This window comes from Crocodylus siamensis, chromosome 4 (genome assembly GCF_052110815.1).
Source record: "Crocodylus siamensis isolate JL-2025a chromosome 4, ASM5211081v1, whole genome shotgun sequence".
NCBI classification, from domain to species: domain Eukaryota; kingdom Metazoa; phylum Chordata; order Crocodylia; family Crocodylidae; genus Crocodylus; species Crocodylus siamensis.
In genome coordinates, this window is record NC_143398.1 from 145,264,773 (window position 1) to 145,278,996 (window position 14,224).

At 46.5% G+C, this 14,224-nt stretch overlaps 1 protein-coding gene across 1 annotated transcript in view; it reads right to left on the reverse strand.

The window, feature by feature from the left end:
- Positions 1-578: 578 nt before the first annotated feature.
- LOC149866700 (scavenger receptor cysteine-rich type 1 protein M130-like) overlaps positions 579-14,224 on the reverse strand; it is a 40,143-nt gene continuing 26,497 nt past the window's right edge. The window contains exons 7-14 of the mRNA XM_090044021.1: positions 12,998-13,060; positions 12,597-12,911; positions 9,762-9,796; position 9,492; positions 8,364-8,492; positions 7,285-7,380; positions 1,335-1,487; positions 579-770 (exon numbers count right to left, since the gene is read on the reverse strand). Of these exons, the coding sequence (XP_089900147.1) occupies positions 646-770; positions 1,335-1,487; positions 7,285-7,380; positions 8,364-8,492; position 9,492; positions 9,762-9,796; positions 12,597-12,911; positions 12,998-13,060 (917 nt within the window). The 3' untranslated portion in view covers positions 579-645. The remainder of the gene's footprint in view (positions 771-1,334; positions 1,488-7,284; positions 7,381-8,363; positions 8,493-9,491; positions 9,493-9,761; positions 9,797-12,596; positions 12,912-12,997; positions 13,061-14,224) is intronic.

Consider the following 14,224-nt stretch of genomic DNA (forward strand, 5'->3'; position numbering starts at 1 on the left):
GAAGAAAAAAGAAACAAGAAGAATAAGGACTTCCTTTCAACATCTTCTAATCTTGTGAGAATATGTGAAGGGGCCACAAAATGACAGTTGGTTTATTATCCTGGAGTTCAAAGGAAGTCTGGAGAATTAATTCTGCATTAGGGTCCTTCCTGTATTTAGGAAGGTTTCCTTATTGGACCTTCAGCATCACTGCACAGAACTAGCAATCAAATATCCTGTCTAACAGCTTGCAGTACTGAGGTACCACTTTATAGTTATCTTGTGCTGTGATTCATTTTCATTCCCACTCCATTATCATCCCCTGGGATTGAACCAATACACTGGGGAGAGAGGAATATCACTTCTAGTACGAGTTTTCAAAGAAAGGTTTTAATAAGAAAAAGCAGAACTGTATGATAAAACGTTTTTTAGGAATACAAAAGCAAAAATCTTCCATAAAGCCTAATCGATGGTAATTTTTTTTTAAAAATCTCACTCAAACTAATCTTGCAACTACAGAACTCTCTATAAGAAGCTTCTCAGGCTACGTGCTATGCCGGGACTGTCTCTTGTGACTCTTCGGCCCAGTCGGCATTTCAGAGAGGAGTCATCTAATCGTATAGCATTTATGTCCTCACAGGGCTTTTGTGCTAAACACAGACGTTCTTATATCAATGTCCCAGTGAAGCCATCTTCAACATCATCATATTCTATGTCCCCAGGAGGCAGGAAGGGATCTTTTCTGTCAGTTCCAGAGGTGCCTTCAATTCTTAGGGAGTGCAAGCTCCAACCTGAAAATATCAAGAAAAGCACATAATAGTGACTTAGCTCTGAACCCTGCCTTCTCATTCAGGTGAGCCACCCCAACCACCTACACCCCAACCACCTACACCTCGATGATTACAAGGTCACCATGAAATACATGGATAACCATTACTTCCAGTCATATAGCTTCAGGAATCTTGAGTGAGGCGTTAAACTACTATGGGAGAGACTTACTTTTTTAGTTTTATAATAAATAAAATATGTTGATCTCTTTGTTATTCTTGAGCCTTTAAATTAAATATGCTTCATTTTTAAGTTTTTTAAGTTTGATAACTAGAAAGTTTGCTATACATTTTTTTAAAGCAAAACAGAGCCTTTTATGCAATGATGTGACTCCATTTTCCTCAGGGATTCCAGTGGCTTTCTCTTTATTTTGCCAAGATGCAAGAACTTCTTCAGGGTGACAAACTTCTTACGTATCATCATAGCCATGTCTTATGGACTCTCCAGACATGACAGGAGCTTTCTGAAAAATAGTAAACATTGTCAGACTAGAGATTTGAATAGCAAGATATGGCAATTTCACTCACCTGTCTGTGAATCCCTTGTCCCATCACTTTCCTCTGGGACTTCACTGACTTCGTCATAATTCTGGTGAAAAGCAGAACTGTGTTCTGGATCAGAAGTTTCACTAGCATCATCATAACCATCACTAGTGGCATCTCTGGGCAGTACAGAGGCCTCTGAAATACAGATGAGAATTAATAATGATGATGACAGACCTGACACTGAATAGAGAAATTAAGTAAAGGTCAGGGACAAAAGGCTGAGATGCCCAAAAGCAACCCTGATCTGCTCTTTGCATCAAATACATTAATTCACATCAGGAAGCCTGCTAACAAATGCTCTGCTTAGACCTGGATAAACTAAGTCCGTGGCATTAGCCTTATTCAAGAAGCCCATTATCTTTCCATAAGAGGATATCAGTCTTATTTAATTTTGATAAACCCATGTAACATCTTGCCCCATTTTCTGCTTCTTTAACTCCTCTTTCCATCAGTATGTGAACGAAAATCTTATCTCGCATACAGCTCCTGAGATGAGACAGCAGCCACATTCTAACTGAAAATAGTTTGTCAAACAGCTTTATCTTGTGAGGTGCTAAGCTGGAAGATTGCAACAGGCTGGAAGATCCTTACAAGCTCACGGGATCAAACTAGGGCTCTTAAAATAATAACAGGTATCATGAAATTAGTAATAACATTGTGAACACTGGCAAAATTGTATTTGCTTCCCACCTGTCTGTGAATTCTGGTTTCTCTCACTTTTGTCAGAGGTCCCTGTGGCTTCTTCTGTATTCTGCCTAGATGCAAGAACTTTTTCAGGGTCATGAACTTCTCTGGCATCATCGTAGCCATTTCCTGTGGAACCTCCAGATATGACAGAAGCATCTGAATAGATAGATAATTAATGATAATGAAGAGTGACCTTACAATGAAGATGAAAACAGCTATGTATCTGGGCCAAACACTTAGGTGCACATATTGCCAGGAAGTTAAGAGGTCAAAACCCCTTCCTACAGTTTCAGTACAGTTTCTTGTAGTTAGTTATCATATGCTTTTGAAGAGATGACCTGTCTCTTAGATGCTGCAAAGAAATGAAACAGAAACCCAACTCAGTGATGGGGGAGGGCAAGGGGGGGAACTGGGGTTGATAGGTACAATATACCAATTCTAGCAATTGATAATTGATACAATCCATTTCAGGCCTTTTAGGTTAAATGCTTTTAGTTGTTTTGTTTCATTCTTTATTTGTAAATGGTAAAATATTTTGGCTTTTTAATTCAGTATCAATCAGAGTAGCAACTGTGCTTTATATCCTCTTTGAAACCTTGACTAAGAAAATAGCTGTTACATTTTAACTCATTCATAGGTAGCAGCTTCAGTAATATTTCTCCTACCCTGAGGGTTACACTCCAGAAAAAAACAAACGTACAATTCTGGGTTGTTTTTTTTCCATACTCTCAGACGTTTAATTACAATAGTAAACAACAAAAAAAGTTTGAATGAGGAAATAAAGCCTTTCATCTGGTACCAACTGAACTTTCATATGTTTTTAGAGAGTTGATTCCAGGCAAAAAAATAAATAACACAATATAATATAATGCAAAAATAAAATAATATAGAAAAGTAAGGCAGTTTGCCACCCATAAAGATAGATTTTGTTGCAAGGTAGGCAGCATGAAAAGCTAGGCAATGGGCTTTCCATTTTCTTAGGTTCCCTGACTTAACTCCATGGATAGCGGGCCCCTGTAGGAATTTGGCAGCCTGGGGAATCAGCCACTTCAAGAGTCCCAATGGCTCTGGGAGCCAGGAGCCTGAAATCCCTGCAAGCCCTTTCTCCAGAGCAACCCAGGAGGAGACAGAGAGCTGTACTTTCATTTCATTGTTCCCAACAGAAAATTAAACTATCCAAGAAAAATCCATAGTTTCATAGCTTCATAGTTGGTAGAGTTGGAAGGGACCTGAGCAAATCATCAAGTCCGACCCCCTGCCATGGCAGGAAAGAGTACAGGGGTCAAATGACTCTGGCGAGGTGTTCACCCAACCTCCTCTTAAAGATCCTTATAGGCTCGGCAGTGCTACGTTGGTTAGCACTACAGAAGAAAAAGACTTGGGTGTCATCACTGACCACAAGATGAACATGAGCCTGCAATGCGATGCTGCGGCTAGTAAAGTGACCAAAATGCTGGCGTGCATCCATAGATGCTTCTCGAGCAAATCCCGGGATGTCATTCTCCCCTTGTACTCGGCCTTGGTGAGGCTGCAGCTGGAGTACTGCGTCCAGTTTTGGGCTCCACAATTCAAAAAGGATGTGGAGAAGCTTGAGAGAGTCCAGAGGAGAGCCACGTGTATGATCAGAGGTCAGGAAAACAGATCTTACGATGACAGGCTGAGAGCCATGGGACTCTTTAGCCTGGAAAAGTGCAGGCTCAGGGGTGATCTGATGGCCACCTATAAGTTTATCAGGGGTGACCACCAGGATCTGGGGGAACATCTGTTCACCAGAGCGCCCCAAGGGATGACGAGGTTCAACGGTCACAAACTCCTGCAAGACCGTTTCAGGCTGGACATAAGGAAGAATTTCTTTACTGTCCGAGCCCCCAAGGTCTGGAACAGTCTGCCAGCGGAGGTGGTTCAAGCACCTACATTGAACACCTTCAGGAGTAAATTGGATGCTTATCTTGGTGGGATCCTATGACCCCAGCTGACTTCCTGCCCTTTGGGCAGGGGGCTGGACTCGATGATCTCCCGAGGTCCCTTCCAGCCCTCATGTCTATGAAATCTATGAAATCCCCAGGTTAGGAGCCAGCACCAGTTCTCATGGAAGCTGGTTCCAGATCCTAGCTGCCCTGACCGTGAAGTAGCGCCTCCTGATATCTAACCTAAATCTACCCTCTGCCAGCTTGTGACCGTTATTCCTAATCACTCCTGGTGGTGCTTGGGGGAACTCCCCCAGTGCCTGCTGCTCCCCTCTGACTAGTTTGTAACAGGCCACCAAATCCCCTTTCAGCCTTCTCTTGTGGAGGCTGAACCGGTTCAGGTCCTCTAGCCTCTCCTCGTAGGGCCTGCCCTGCTGCCCCTGATCATGCGAGTGGCCCTCCTCTGGACCCTCTCCATGCTGTCCACATCCCTCCTGCAGTGCAGCGCCCAGAACTGGATGCAGTACTCCAGCTGTGGCCTAACCAGTGCCACATAGAGGGGGAGGATCACCTCCTTGGACCTGCTCGAGATACATCTGTGGATACATGACAAGGTGCGGTTGGCCTTCCTGACTGCGTCCCCACACTGCCTGCCATGTTCATCTTGGCACCAATGATGACTCCAGGATCTTTTTCTGCCTCTGCCCTGATGAGAAGGGAGTTCCCCAGCCTGTAGGTATGGTGCCGGTTGTTCCTCCCCAGGTGCATCACCTTGCACTTGTTGGTGTTGAATCCCATCCTGTTCTCATCCTCCCATCCCTGTAACCTGTCTAGGTCTGATTGCAGCCTATTCCTCCCTTCTAGCGTGCCCACATCCCCCCACATCTTAGTGTCGTCTGCGAATTTGAGCAAGGTGCTTTTCACCCCCTCGTCCAAGTCGCTGATGAAGATGTTGAACAGTGCAGGCCCGAGGACCAAGCCCTGGGGTACCCCACTGCCCACCTCCCTCCAGGCCAGATAATACCCATCCACCACCACTCTCTGGGTGCGGCCCTCCAGCCAACTAGTGACCCATTTGACTGTGTAGCTGTCAATGCCACAGTCTCCTAGTTTTTTAATGAGAATGGGGTGAGAGACAGTGTCGAAGGCCTTCCTAAACTCCAGAAGACTACATCCACCGCTACACCTGCATCCAAATATTTGGTGACCTGGTCGTAGAAGGCAGCCAGATTGGTCCGACAGGACCTGCCTCTAATGAACCCATGTTGGTTGTCCCTCAGCATAATCTCCCCTGCTGGCCCCTCGTGGACATCCAGATTTGCAGAAACTGCAAAGCATCCCAACTCCCAAAAATTTACTGCTTGAACAGCATGCCTCTCTTCTGACTTAGAGTACAGAATGCCTTTTGTATTTCTTAGGGAGGAATATTTTATGGAGGAAGAAAAGCAAAGAAAACTGGAATTCATACACATTGTCACACCACAAATGCCCAAACTTTGTGGCCACCATGAAGATAGTAATTATTTCTGTCACTTTATGGCAGCAGACATCTGCTTGTTTTCTGCACAACAGTAGAGACAACCCAGAGCTACCCATGCTCTTCAGCTGCCCCAGGCTAGCACTCTTGGGACTTGACAGGCCTGATCCGGCACAGCCTGGAAATTACCTTGGAGCACCTGCCCTACCCAGCTTTTCCCCTCTTATAGAAGCTCATCTTGGGCGATCTCTGAGGCACCTCTCTGGCATATACAAACACTGCTCAGAGATTCCCTGGGGTACATATCTGTAAGAGGGGAAAGCAGGGGGTGGGTTTCCACTTACAGAGACACACTCCAGAGATTGCCTGGAGTGCATCTCTGCAAGCGGGAAACCCCAGCTTTCATCAGTGACATGGATGATGAAGTGTACTTGGTGACTTGGGTGTGACGTGTACTCTGTCCAAGTTTGCAGATGATACTAAATTGTGGGGTGAATTGTGGTAGGGTAGGGAATAATTGCAGGCAGACCTGGACAGATTAGAAAGGTGGGCAGTACACAGTAGGATGCAGTATAACAAGGACGAGTGCAGAGTGCTGTTGTTGTAGTAGCTGAAGATGCATGACAAATAAACCCAAGGAGGTAATACTTCCCCTCTATGCGGCATTGGACAGACCACAGTTGGAGTACTACATCCAGTTTTGGATGCCATAATTCAAGAAGGATGTAGATAGACTCGAGAGGGTCCAGAGAAGGGCTACTCATATGGTTAAGGGCTTACAGGACAAGCTCTATGAGGACAGACTGAGGTACCTGGACCTCTTCAGCCTCCACAAGAGAAGGCTGAGAGGTGATCTTGTGGCCGCCTACAAATTCATTATGGAGACACAGCAAGGGATCAGAGATGCTCTGTTCACCAGGGCGCCTCTTGGGGTAACAAAGATCAATGGTCACAAATTGACAGAGAGCAGATTTAGGCTAGATATCAGGAAAAACTTCTTCACAGTAAGGGTGGCCAAAATTTGGAATGGGCTTCCAAACTCCCCTACCTTGGGGGTCTTTAGGAGAAGGCTGGATAAGCATCTGGCTGGGGTCATTTGACCGCAGCACTCTTTTCTGCCTAGGCAGGAGGTCGGATTCAATGATCTGTTGAGGTCCCTTCTGACCCTAGCATCTATGAATCTATGAAATCTATGGATGTGCCCTGGAGAATCTCTGAGACACATCTCTGTTAAGTGAAGAACACATCAACAATTGCCCCACAGGATCATTGTCCCTGATTGGTGCAGGACAATGGGGAACATGCATTTTACCCACTGAACCAGATCAGCTGTGGTGGGACACATCCTGCCACACTGATCCACTTCGCTTGGTGACATCTGTTTATACCCTTTAGTCTCTGTCCTCTGCTATACAACTAAATCAGTGCCACACTCCAGGAGAGAAAGGATCATGGAAGAAACATCAAGGGGAAGTGAACTCATGGAAGCAGATCACTGACCATTGTAGGAAAGGGAGGGGGATAGAGAATAGTCCCTATTCCAATGTTCCAAAGCCATTTTCAAATGATCTGGCCCTAAAAACAAATGCTTCCTCGTCCCATACTTATACTCTGAAACTGCAGCATGGGCAATGTGGCAGAAATTGTCCCTAGAGCTGTGACTAGCAACATCTGGTTCATAAGCAGGGTGGGCGCTCATTGACAGAAGTCCAGTTACTGGCTGGTCTCATGGCAGAACCAGTAATTGCAGCATTCCAGCCTTCTGGGGCTTGAAAACTACAGGGAATTAGGCCTAGTTCAAGATCTCAGGATGGGAAGTGAATCAGATAGTGACTTTGTATTAGGAATGCAACACACGGACCTGAATGAGCAAATGCTTCGTATTTCTCCTTCACTGAGCTGTAATCAAGCTCTTCATACACGGCCTCAGAGACGGGCTTCATGAATTTTTTGGATGCTGAAAGCAAAGAGTATGTGGTTATTAGACCAGGACATGGGAAACATAATTAAACCCTCTCTCTTCCCCATGTCCTATCTGCAGTTCTGCTTCTTTTACAGCCCAGAAAATATCCCAGTCTAGACAAATGATGTTTCCTCTTTAAAAAGACATCCCATCTTTAGAGATGTTTCCTTTGGCTGTTCCACCATCACAAAATCTCTCCTCTTAAAATATTTGTTTTCCTTTCATTTCATTACTGCACATTATTGCCCACATAGCAGCTTCAATAGTTCCTCTCCCAACATGAAGTTTGCTTTCCAGGAGTAACAACACTTATTTCTCTGCTTTCCAAAGTTGTAGCAGCTGGAGATGCATTTGTCTGTAGGACTGAATCCTACAGGTGACACCAGTGAGTATAATGCACTATCCACTGTTGCTCAGAGCTGTTTTTCACACATCTGTCTGCTCACACATTTCCACAGTATTCCACCCAATTGTTCTAGGTCATCGACGCTCACATTTTTGCCTCCATTGGTCAGATGAATAGCACAAAGTCAGTGTGCAGGCTGAATCGGGCCCTGTGCCAGCTCTGTATGCCAAGATCTGGCCCTGCAATGCTGCCCCGTCTCCACCCAGCAAGAGCCTGATCCTGGCAGGGTGTAGACAGTGCAGGGCTCTGTGCCACACTGCCCTCCTGGAATCAGGCTTAGGGGCTCCACTGCCTGAGCCCTGCAACACTAGGACCATGCCCTGTGCTACCCTGCCTGCCTGATCTAGTGTTTAAGGACACAATCCACAGGGCTTCCTGCAGGATCCATAGACAGCCCCATCTGATCATTGGAGAACACAGCACTGAGGGCTGGATCTGGCCCACAGGCTGGGGTTTGAGCACCCACATATAACTGCTTTTCCACTATTTGCCTCATCATTCTGACACCCGACAAGTCTCACTGCAACTTCAGAGAGGTACTTCTGTACCATTTAGACTCACTGGGACATACCTCTCCACTGTGCTCTGCTATTTCGCACTTGCACAGCCAGAATGATCAGGACTAAGCAGAGAAGGACCCCCAGAATAATGCAGATGACAATGGGCACCATGTCTCCCCCGCTGTCTCTTGGAGGTGGATCTGAAAGGAAATGAACTCATAAGCAGTAGAAACTATTCTCTGGAAGACAAGTGAATCCCAAGGAACATCCCCAGTTACTAATTGTACTATATATGGCCAACAGGTCAAATACTGAGAGGCAGAAAGGCAACTGGCATGCTGGCGTAGGAGTCAGGAGGCCAGGCACATCACCTAGAAGCCACTGAGCAGGGATGGGTATTGATAGGGCCCAGTTTAAATAGTAGGACCAGCTCAATAATAATGTGGCCCAACTGTGGCAGGGGCCACCATTTGTGTGCCAAGATCATGGTGCCCTCCTCCCCCCACCACCACCCCTTCCCCCCAGATTGCTCCTGTTTGATGATGGCTTCTGCAGGCTGAGTAAAACATTCCCCAGCCAAAAACAAAAGCCCAGCAGCCTAGGGACCTGGGGATGGGGTCGCAAAAGGGACAGGGTTAGGAGAGAGCTTGGGGATGAGAAGGGCAGGGGCTCTTTGCTCATCAGGGTGGGAGAGGTTTGGGACTCCTGGAGGCTGACTTGGTAGATGACCCTGGCACCAGTGATGGGCTGTTTGCTCCTCCATACATGAGTTCCCTCCCCTTGCCTCCAGTGCCCCCACTTTTCCATCAGGAGAAGAAGACAACTCCTCTCCTACCCAGTGTCAGGGCCATTGGCCAGGGCAATCCCCAGGCACCCCTACCCCCTGCCACACCCCACTTTTCTCACCTGGAGGAGCAAAGAACCCCTCTCCTAATCATCTGCAAGCTCTCTCTTCTCCATGTCCCCTTTGCAACCCTTTCCCCCCTCCCCTGGGCTGCTAGGCTTTTGCTGCTACCTGGGGAATGTTTTCCCCGGCCCACAGCAGCCATTTGGTTGCAAAGGAATGCCATGATATGGCCTCCCCAGCAAGTTTCCGTATCATGACATTTCATTGCAAAACACATTTTTTGTGAAAATCACTTAATTTCATGATTTTCACAAAAATACAAAATCATGATTTAAACCAGTTATTGGTGTACCCTGCAGGACCCACTGCAGCCCACATCCAAGATCTCAGACTCTCTGTCATTGGGTTTTTGGTTGTAGCTGTGTTGGTCTCAGGACACAGGCAGGCAAAATTCTCTGAGTAGATGTGATATCTTTTATTAGACCAACTGAGTAGTTGTAAAAAAATTTCTTTTTCAGAAAATTTTCAGAGACTCTCTGTCAAGAAGCTGCTTCTCTCAGAGTACAGATAACGGCTCATCTCCCAAGAAAACTCACCACTTACTTGAAAGAGGGTTCTTTACTGTTCCCGTAGGGGAAGATGTCATTTCTATCGCATCTGCAAAGGGATATAGAAGAAGAGTTGGAGGCTGAAAGAAGGGAGAGGTAAAGCAGTATATATCAAAGGGATAGTCTCCCTGTGTGGCTACAGATGGAACATCACATGTATGTGGGGCCCTGAGAAAATCATAGATTTCTTGTCAAAAATCGGCAGCACATGCATGAGTAAAGTATCATTTTTCATGGAATATTCACATTCATTGATCTTGACAAATGAATCCCAATAGTTCCATGAATATTACATGAAAAATAATACTTTATCCAGGCACATGTCGCAGGCAGGCACATACCATAAGTGGTGAAAGACCAGGGTTAACGGGGCTTCCCCCCCTCTCCCCCAAACACAGGGCAAGGTGGCAGTGCAGAAGTACACAGAGCAGCCTGGGTACAGGCTCTGGGCAGCTGCCGCAGGGAAGAGGGGGTACACAAAGACACAGACACAGAGCCTGCATGCAGCCAAGATTACAGCCTGATGGCATGAGGAGCACTGCCCACCACAGTAGGCAAGTGTGTGAAGGGGAAGGGGCATGGAGTAGGGGCAGATCAAGGCCTGCAAAGTGAGGCAGAGAGTGAGTCAGAGGCAGGGGCAGGGGCTGGAGTGAATGGAGCCCTGGGGCAGGTGGTGAGATGGTCAAAGCCTACGTGGCTCGTCCAGGTGCATGGAGGGACTCCCACTGCTGCACACACCCCGGGGGAGGCACAGGTTTCATTATTAGCCAGATGAGGATGCTTCCTGAGGGGGTGCATGCAAGGAAAACAGACCCAAAGTTTTCCATCATTATGCATCTTATATGCAAATATATATACATTATTAGTCCAATCATTAGCAAACACAGTTGTATAGGTGCATTGTCTGATTAGGTAATATCCACCAGCTATATTATTTTTGCTCCATAGATCTGTGTCCTGTAATTTTGTTTGTTATATTTCCACTATTCTAACATCACTATTCCAAGCCTTCCTAATTCTTCTCAGCCATATATGGAGCCTCCTTAGGTAGTTCTAGCAGTTGCCCATCTTGTGCTGATACAACCCAGCATCAAGCAATCAGTCTCACAGTGGAGATAATTGTTACCTTTGTGCTACCATCAAAATGTTTATGGTAGCACAGAGTAAAAGACAACAGATGTCTATATCCTCTGTCACAGCACAAATGCTCAAATTTGTGGCCATGACAAAAGGTAGTAATAAGCTGGGTGGCTTTATAGGCTAGGGGCAGAAATTACACATAAACCAGTTTAAGTGAGCAGAAACTGGTTTAAGCCTGTAACAGAACATAAGTTCAGTGCACATAAACCAGTTACAAAATGTCCGAAACTGGTTTACAGTAAACCTCATTGAACGTAGTATTAAACTTAACTGATTTGGGTCAAATCAGTGTATGAAACTTCTGTCCCAGACCCCTTCCTGGTTTAAATTAAACCAGGTTCCCCCAGCATCCCAGCATGCTTTGCAACCCTGAGCCGTGCTGTGCTCTCTGCTCCAGTGGAGCAGGGCTGGCCCCACCCCTCTGCTCCCTAGCTGGAACAGGGGCAAGCAAGGGTGGAGGTGTGTCCAGACACCGGCTCCTCTAAGGCAAAAGGGGCAGGGAAGAGGTTTATTCCCTGCCTCCCTTCCCTGTCCCAACAGCACAGACCCCAGACAGGGTCTGCCAGGCAAGGGTGCAGCAGCCCCTTCTAGACAATTTTCCATTCACTGCTCCAGCAGTGGGGGTATGGCCACCTCTGGCAGCACATGGAGTGAATGGAGATGGGGGTTTAATTCCCCCCTCCATCCCCTGTCCCAGTGGCACAGACCTGAGCCGAGGTCTGCCTGGCCAGGGCACAGCAGCCTGTGTCAGGGTTCCCCCACTCACTGCTGCAAGGGTGACAAGGACCAACTGGTTTATTCCACCCTCTGCCCCCAGAAGACCATATATGGAGCCTGCTAGCCTCAACTGCTGCCTCTGCCAATTGCTCTCTGAGCAGGGCAAGCGGCCGAATAACTTCCCTCCCTGCCCGCTTTGCCAGACACTAAAGGGATGGGGGGAATAAACCTCCTCCCTGCCCCCTTTGCTTACCATGACAGAGGCTGCTGCCCCATCAGGGTTGCTCCCCCACCGCTCCAGCAGCAGGAGTGGGGGCATGGTCAGAGGCCAGCTAGAATAGCCCCCTTAGGCAATGGGGGCAGGGAAGGGATTTATTTCCCTCTCCCTCTGGCATTTGGCAAAGGGGGCAGGGAGGGGGGTTATTCCACTACTCACCCCATGAAGGGAGCGATCGGGAGAGGTGGTGGTCAGGGTTAGCAGACCCCGGCTGCAGTCTCCCAGGGGAAAAGAGCTCATGAAGCTGAACCGTGAAGCTGCAAGGATGCTCCAGCCTCTGCATTTGCAGCTGAACCATGCCAACCTGGCACTCCCATTCCCAGCAGTGGCACAGAGCACAGGCTGCAAACATGGAGCGGAGACCCCTACCACCACTGCACTTGCAGACAGACATGTGTAAGTCCCTTGCAATGAGGTATTCCTATGCAGGACTGCAGGCACAGAGTGGAGACCTCTTACAGGGGTCCCCCGCCTAACCCAGGGATATGTCTGCAAGCTGGTTTTCCCCTCATGCAGACACCCCAAATTAGTGCTCAGCAACCAGGGACATCTGTAGATGTCCAGGGAGCATGATCAATTAGTTGTGCCACAATCTATCACTGCCCAACCAATCACACTCCACTGACAACATCTGTTTCCAGCCCCATATACCATCCCTGCAGGAAGCTTTCCTTATTGAACCCTTCCAAGTCTGTCCAACGAGACTTGCACTCACCGGAGCAATTTACAGCAGCATCTTCCTTATGGTGGCAGTTACTGTCCTCCCAGGACTTGGCGGGACAGTGCCACAGAGATGACTCTGTCCCTCGACAGTCCAACTTCTCAACCCAAATAGGGCCAGTCCCTTCTTCAAATGTAGCCTCACCCAGGGCAGACACAGCAGGTCCACAACCCAGTTGTTTACACACAACATCCGCATCCTCCATGTCCCAGAAATCATCACACACCGTTCCCCAGGAGCCGCGGTGCCAAACTTCCACTCTCCCCGAGCATCCGTCCTCTCCTCCCACAACGCGGAGCTTTTCCTTGTCTGGGAAAGGCAGAAAATTCACATGTTATTGGGACAGCTGGGAAAGTCATTAGAAATTGAGAAGAGACATAGAGAAGCATTGATACCTGTGCAGTTTGTAGAGCCTGGGCATGCAGCAAATGAGTTTTGTGTTCTGTTTTCTTTTCCTCCTACAGAAATAAATACTACCATGAGCAGACTAATTACTGTGTTTCATGCAAACTGAGGTAGAATCTATACATGGTATTAACCCTTCCACTGCAACACTGTATGAATAAGATATAAGTTCTGGTTCATGTAATGCCTAAAGGATTTGTTCTTTAGTGATGATCTTTCTCAAACTTTTTGCAACTCTGTCAGCATGTGTATGCTTGTGATTTCTTACTCTGTGCTTTCTCTCTTTGAGTCCCTTTCCTATAACTTAACCAAGAAGTTGATTATGAATAGTTTTATTACCTGGGACTCACATGGAGTACTACAGCATTCCAGTGAAGAATACAATTTTATTGCATCTGGAATGAAATGAACCTGCAGCTCAGACCTAGCATCTTCACACACATATCCATGCCACTTGCAGAAATAGACACAAACAGATTTTTGGAAAATTCTCATCCTGATTCAAGATTCACAACTTGGGTCCATCACTGTCATCCCCAAAATATAAACAACAAAGCTGCACTTGTGATGTTTGGAAATGAATGTCTTTATTATGTACTATATTATTTTATTTATAATTAATAATGTTTCTTTGCTTACCTCAGGCTACATTCACATGTTAATAGATAATTAAAATATGTGCATTACACTGTTAAGAATGAAAAAAAGTCTAATCAATTTAAAAATGCTCTGCTGTGACTGCTTCTCTTCTGAAGACCTGAGGACAGAGACTTTAGTACTTGAACTTTTTTCTATGTCCCTCCCAACTAAACAGGTGCTCCAATAAAAGGTATCACCTACAAAACTGGGTGCTTAATAAATAGGCACCTCATAGGCACCTCGCCTAATGAATGCAATATTTTTCTACCTCAACCCTTCAGTGAATGTGGGCACATCTGCACAAGTGCAGATGTACATCTGAGTGTGTATGTGTATGTGTGTTTAAAGACTGTTTTAGAATTACCACTGCAAGAAATATGGGTCTCTTCTATCCGAGTATCACATGACTGAAGATCCCATGGCTCTGATGGGCACTGCCAAAGAGAGCTGTGATGCTCATGATAACACTCAATGTGGTCCAGCCATGTGGGACCAGAACCTTTGCCATATGCAAGCTCTCTTGCAAATACACCTCCAACTCCACAGCTCAACTGTTTGCATATAATTTCAACAGTGGC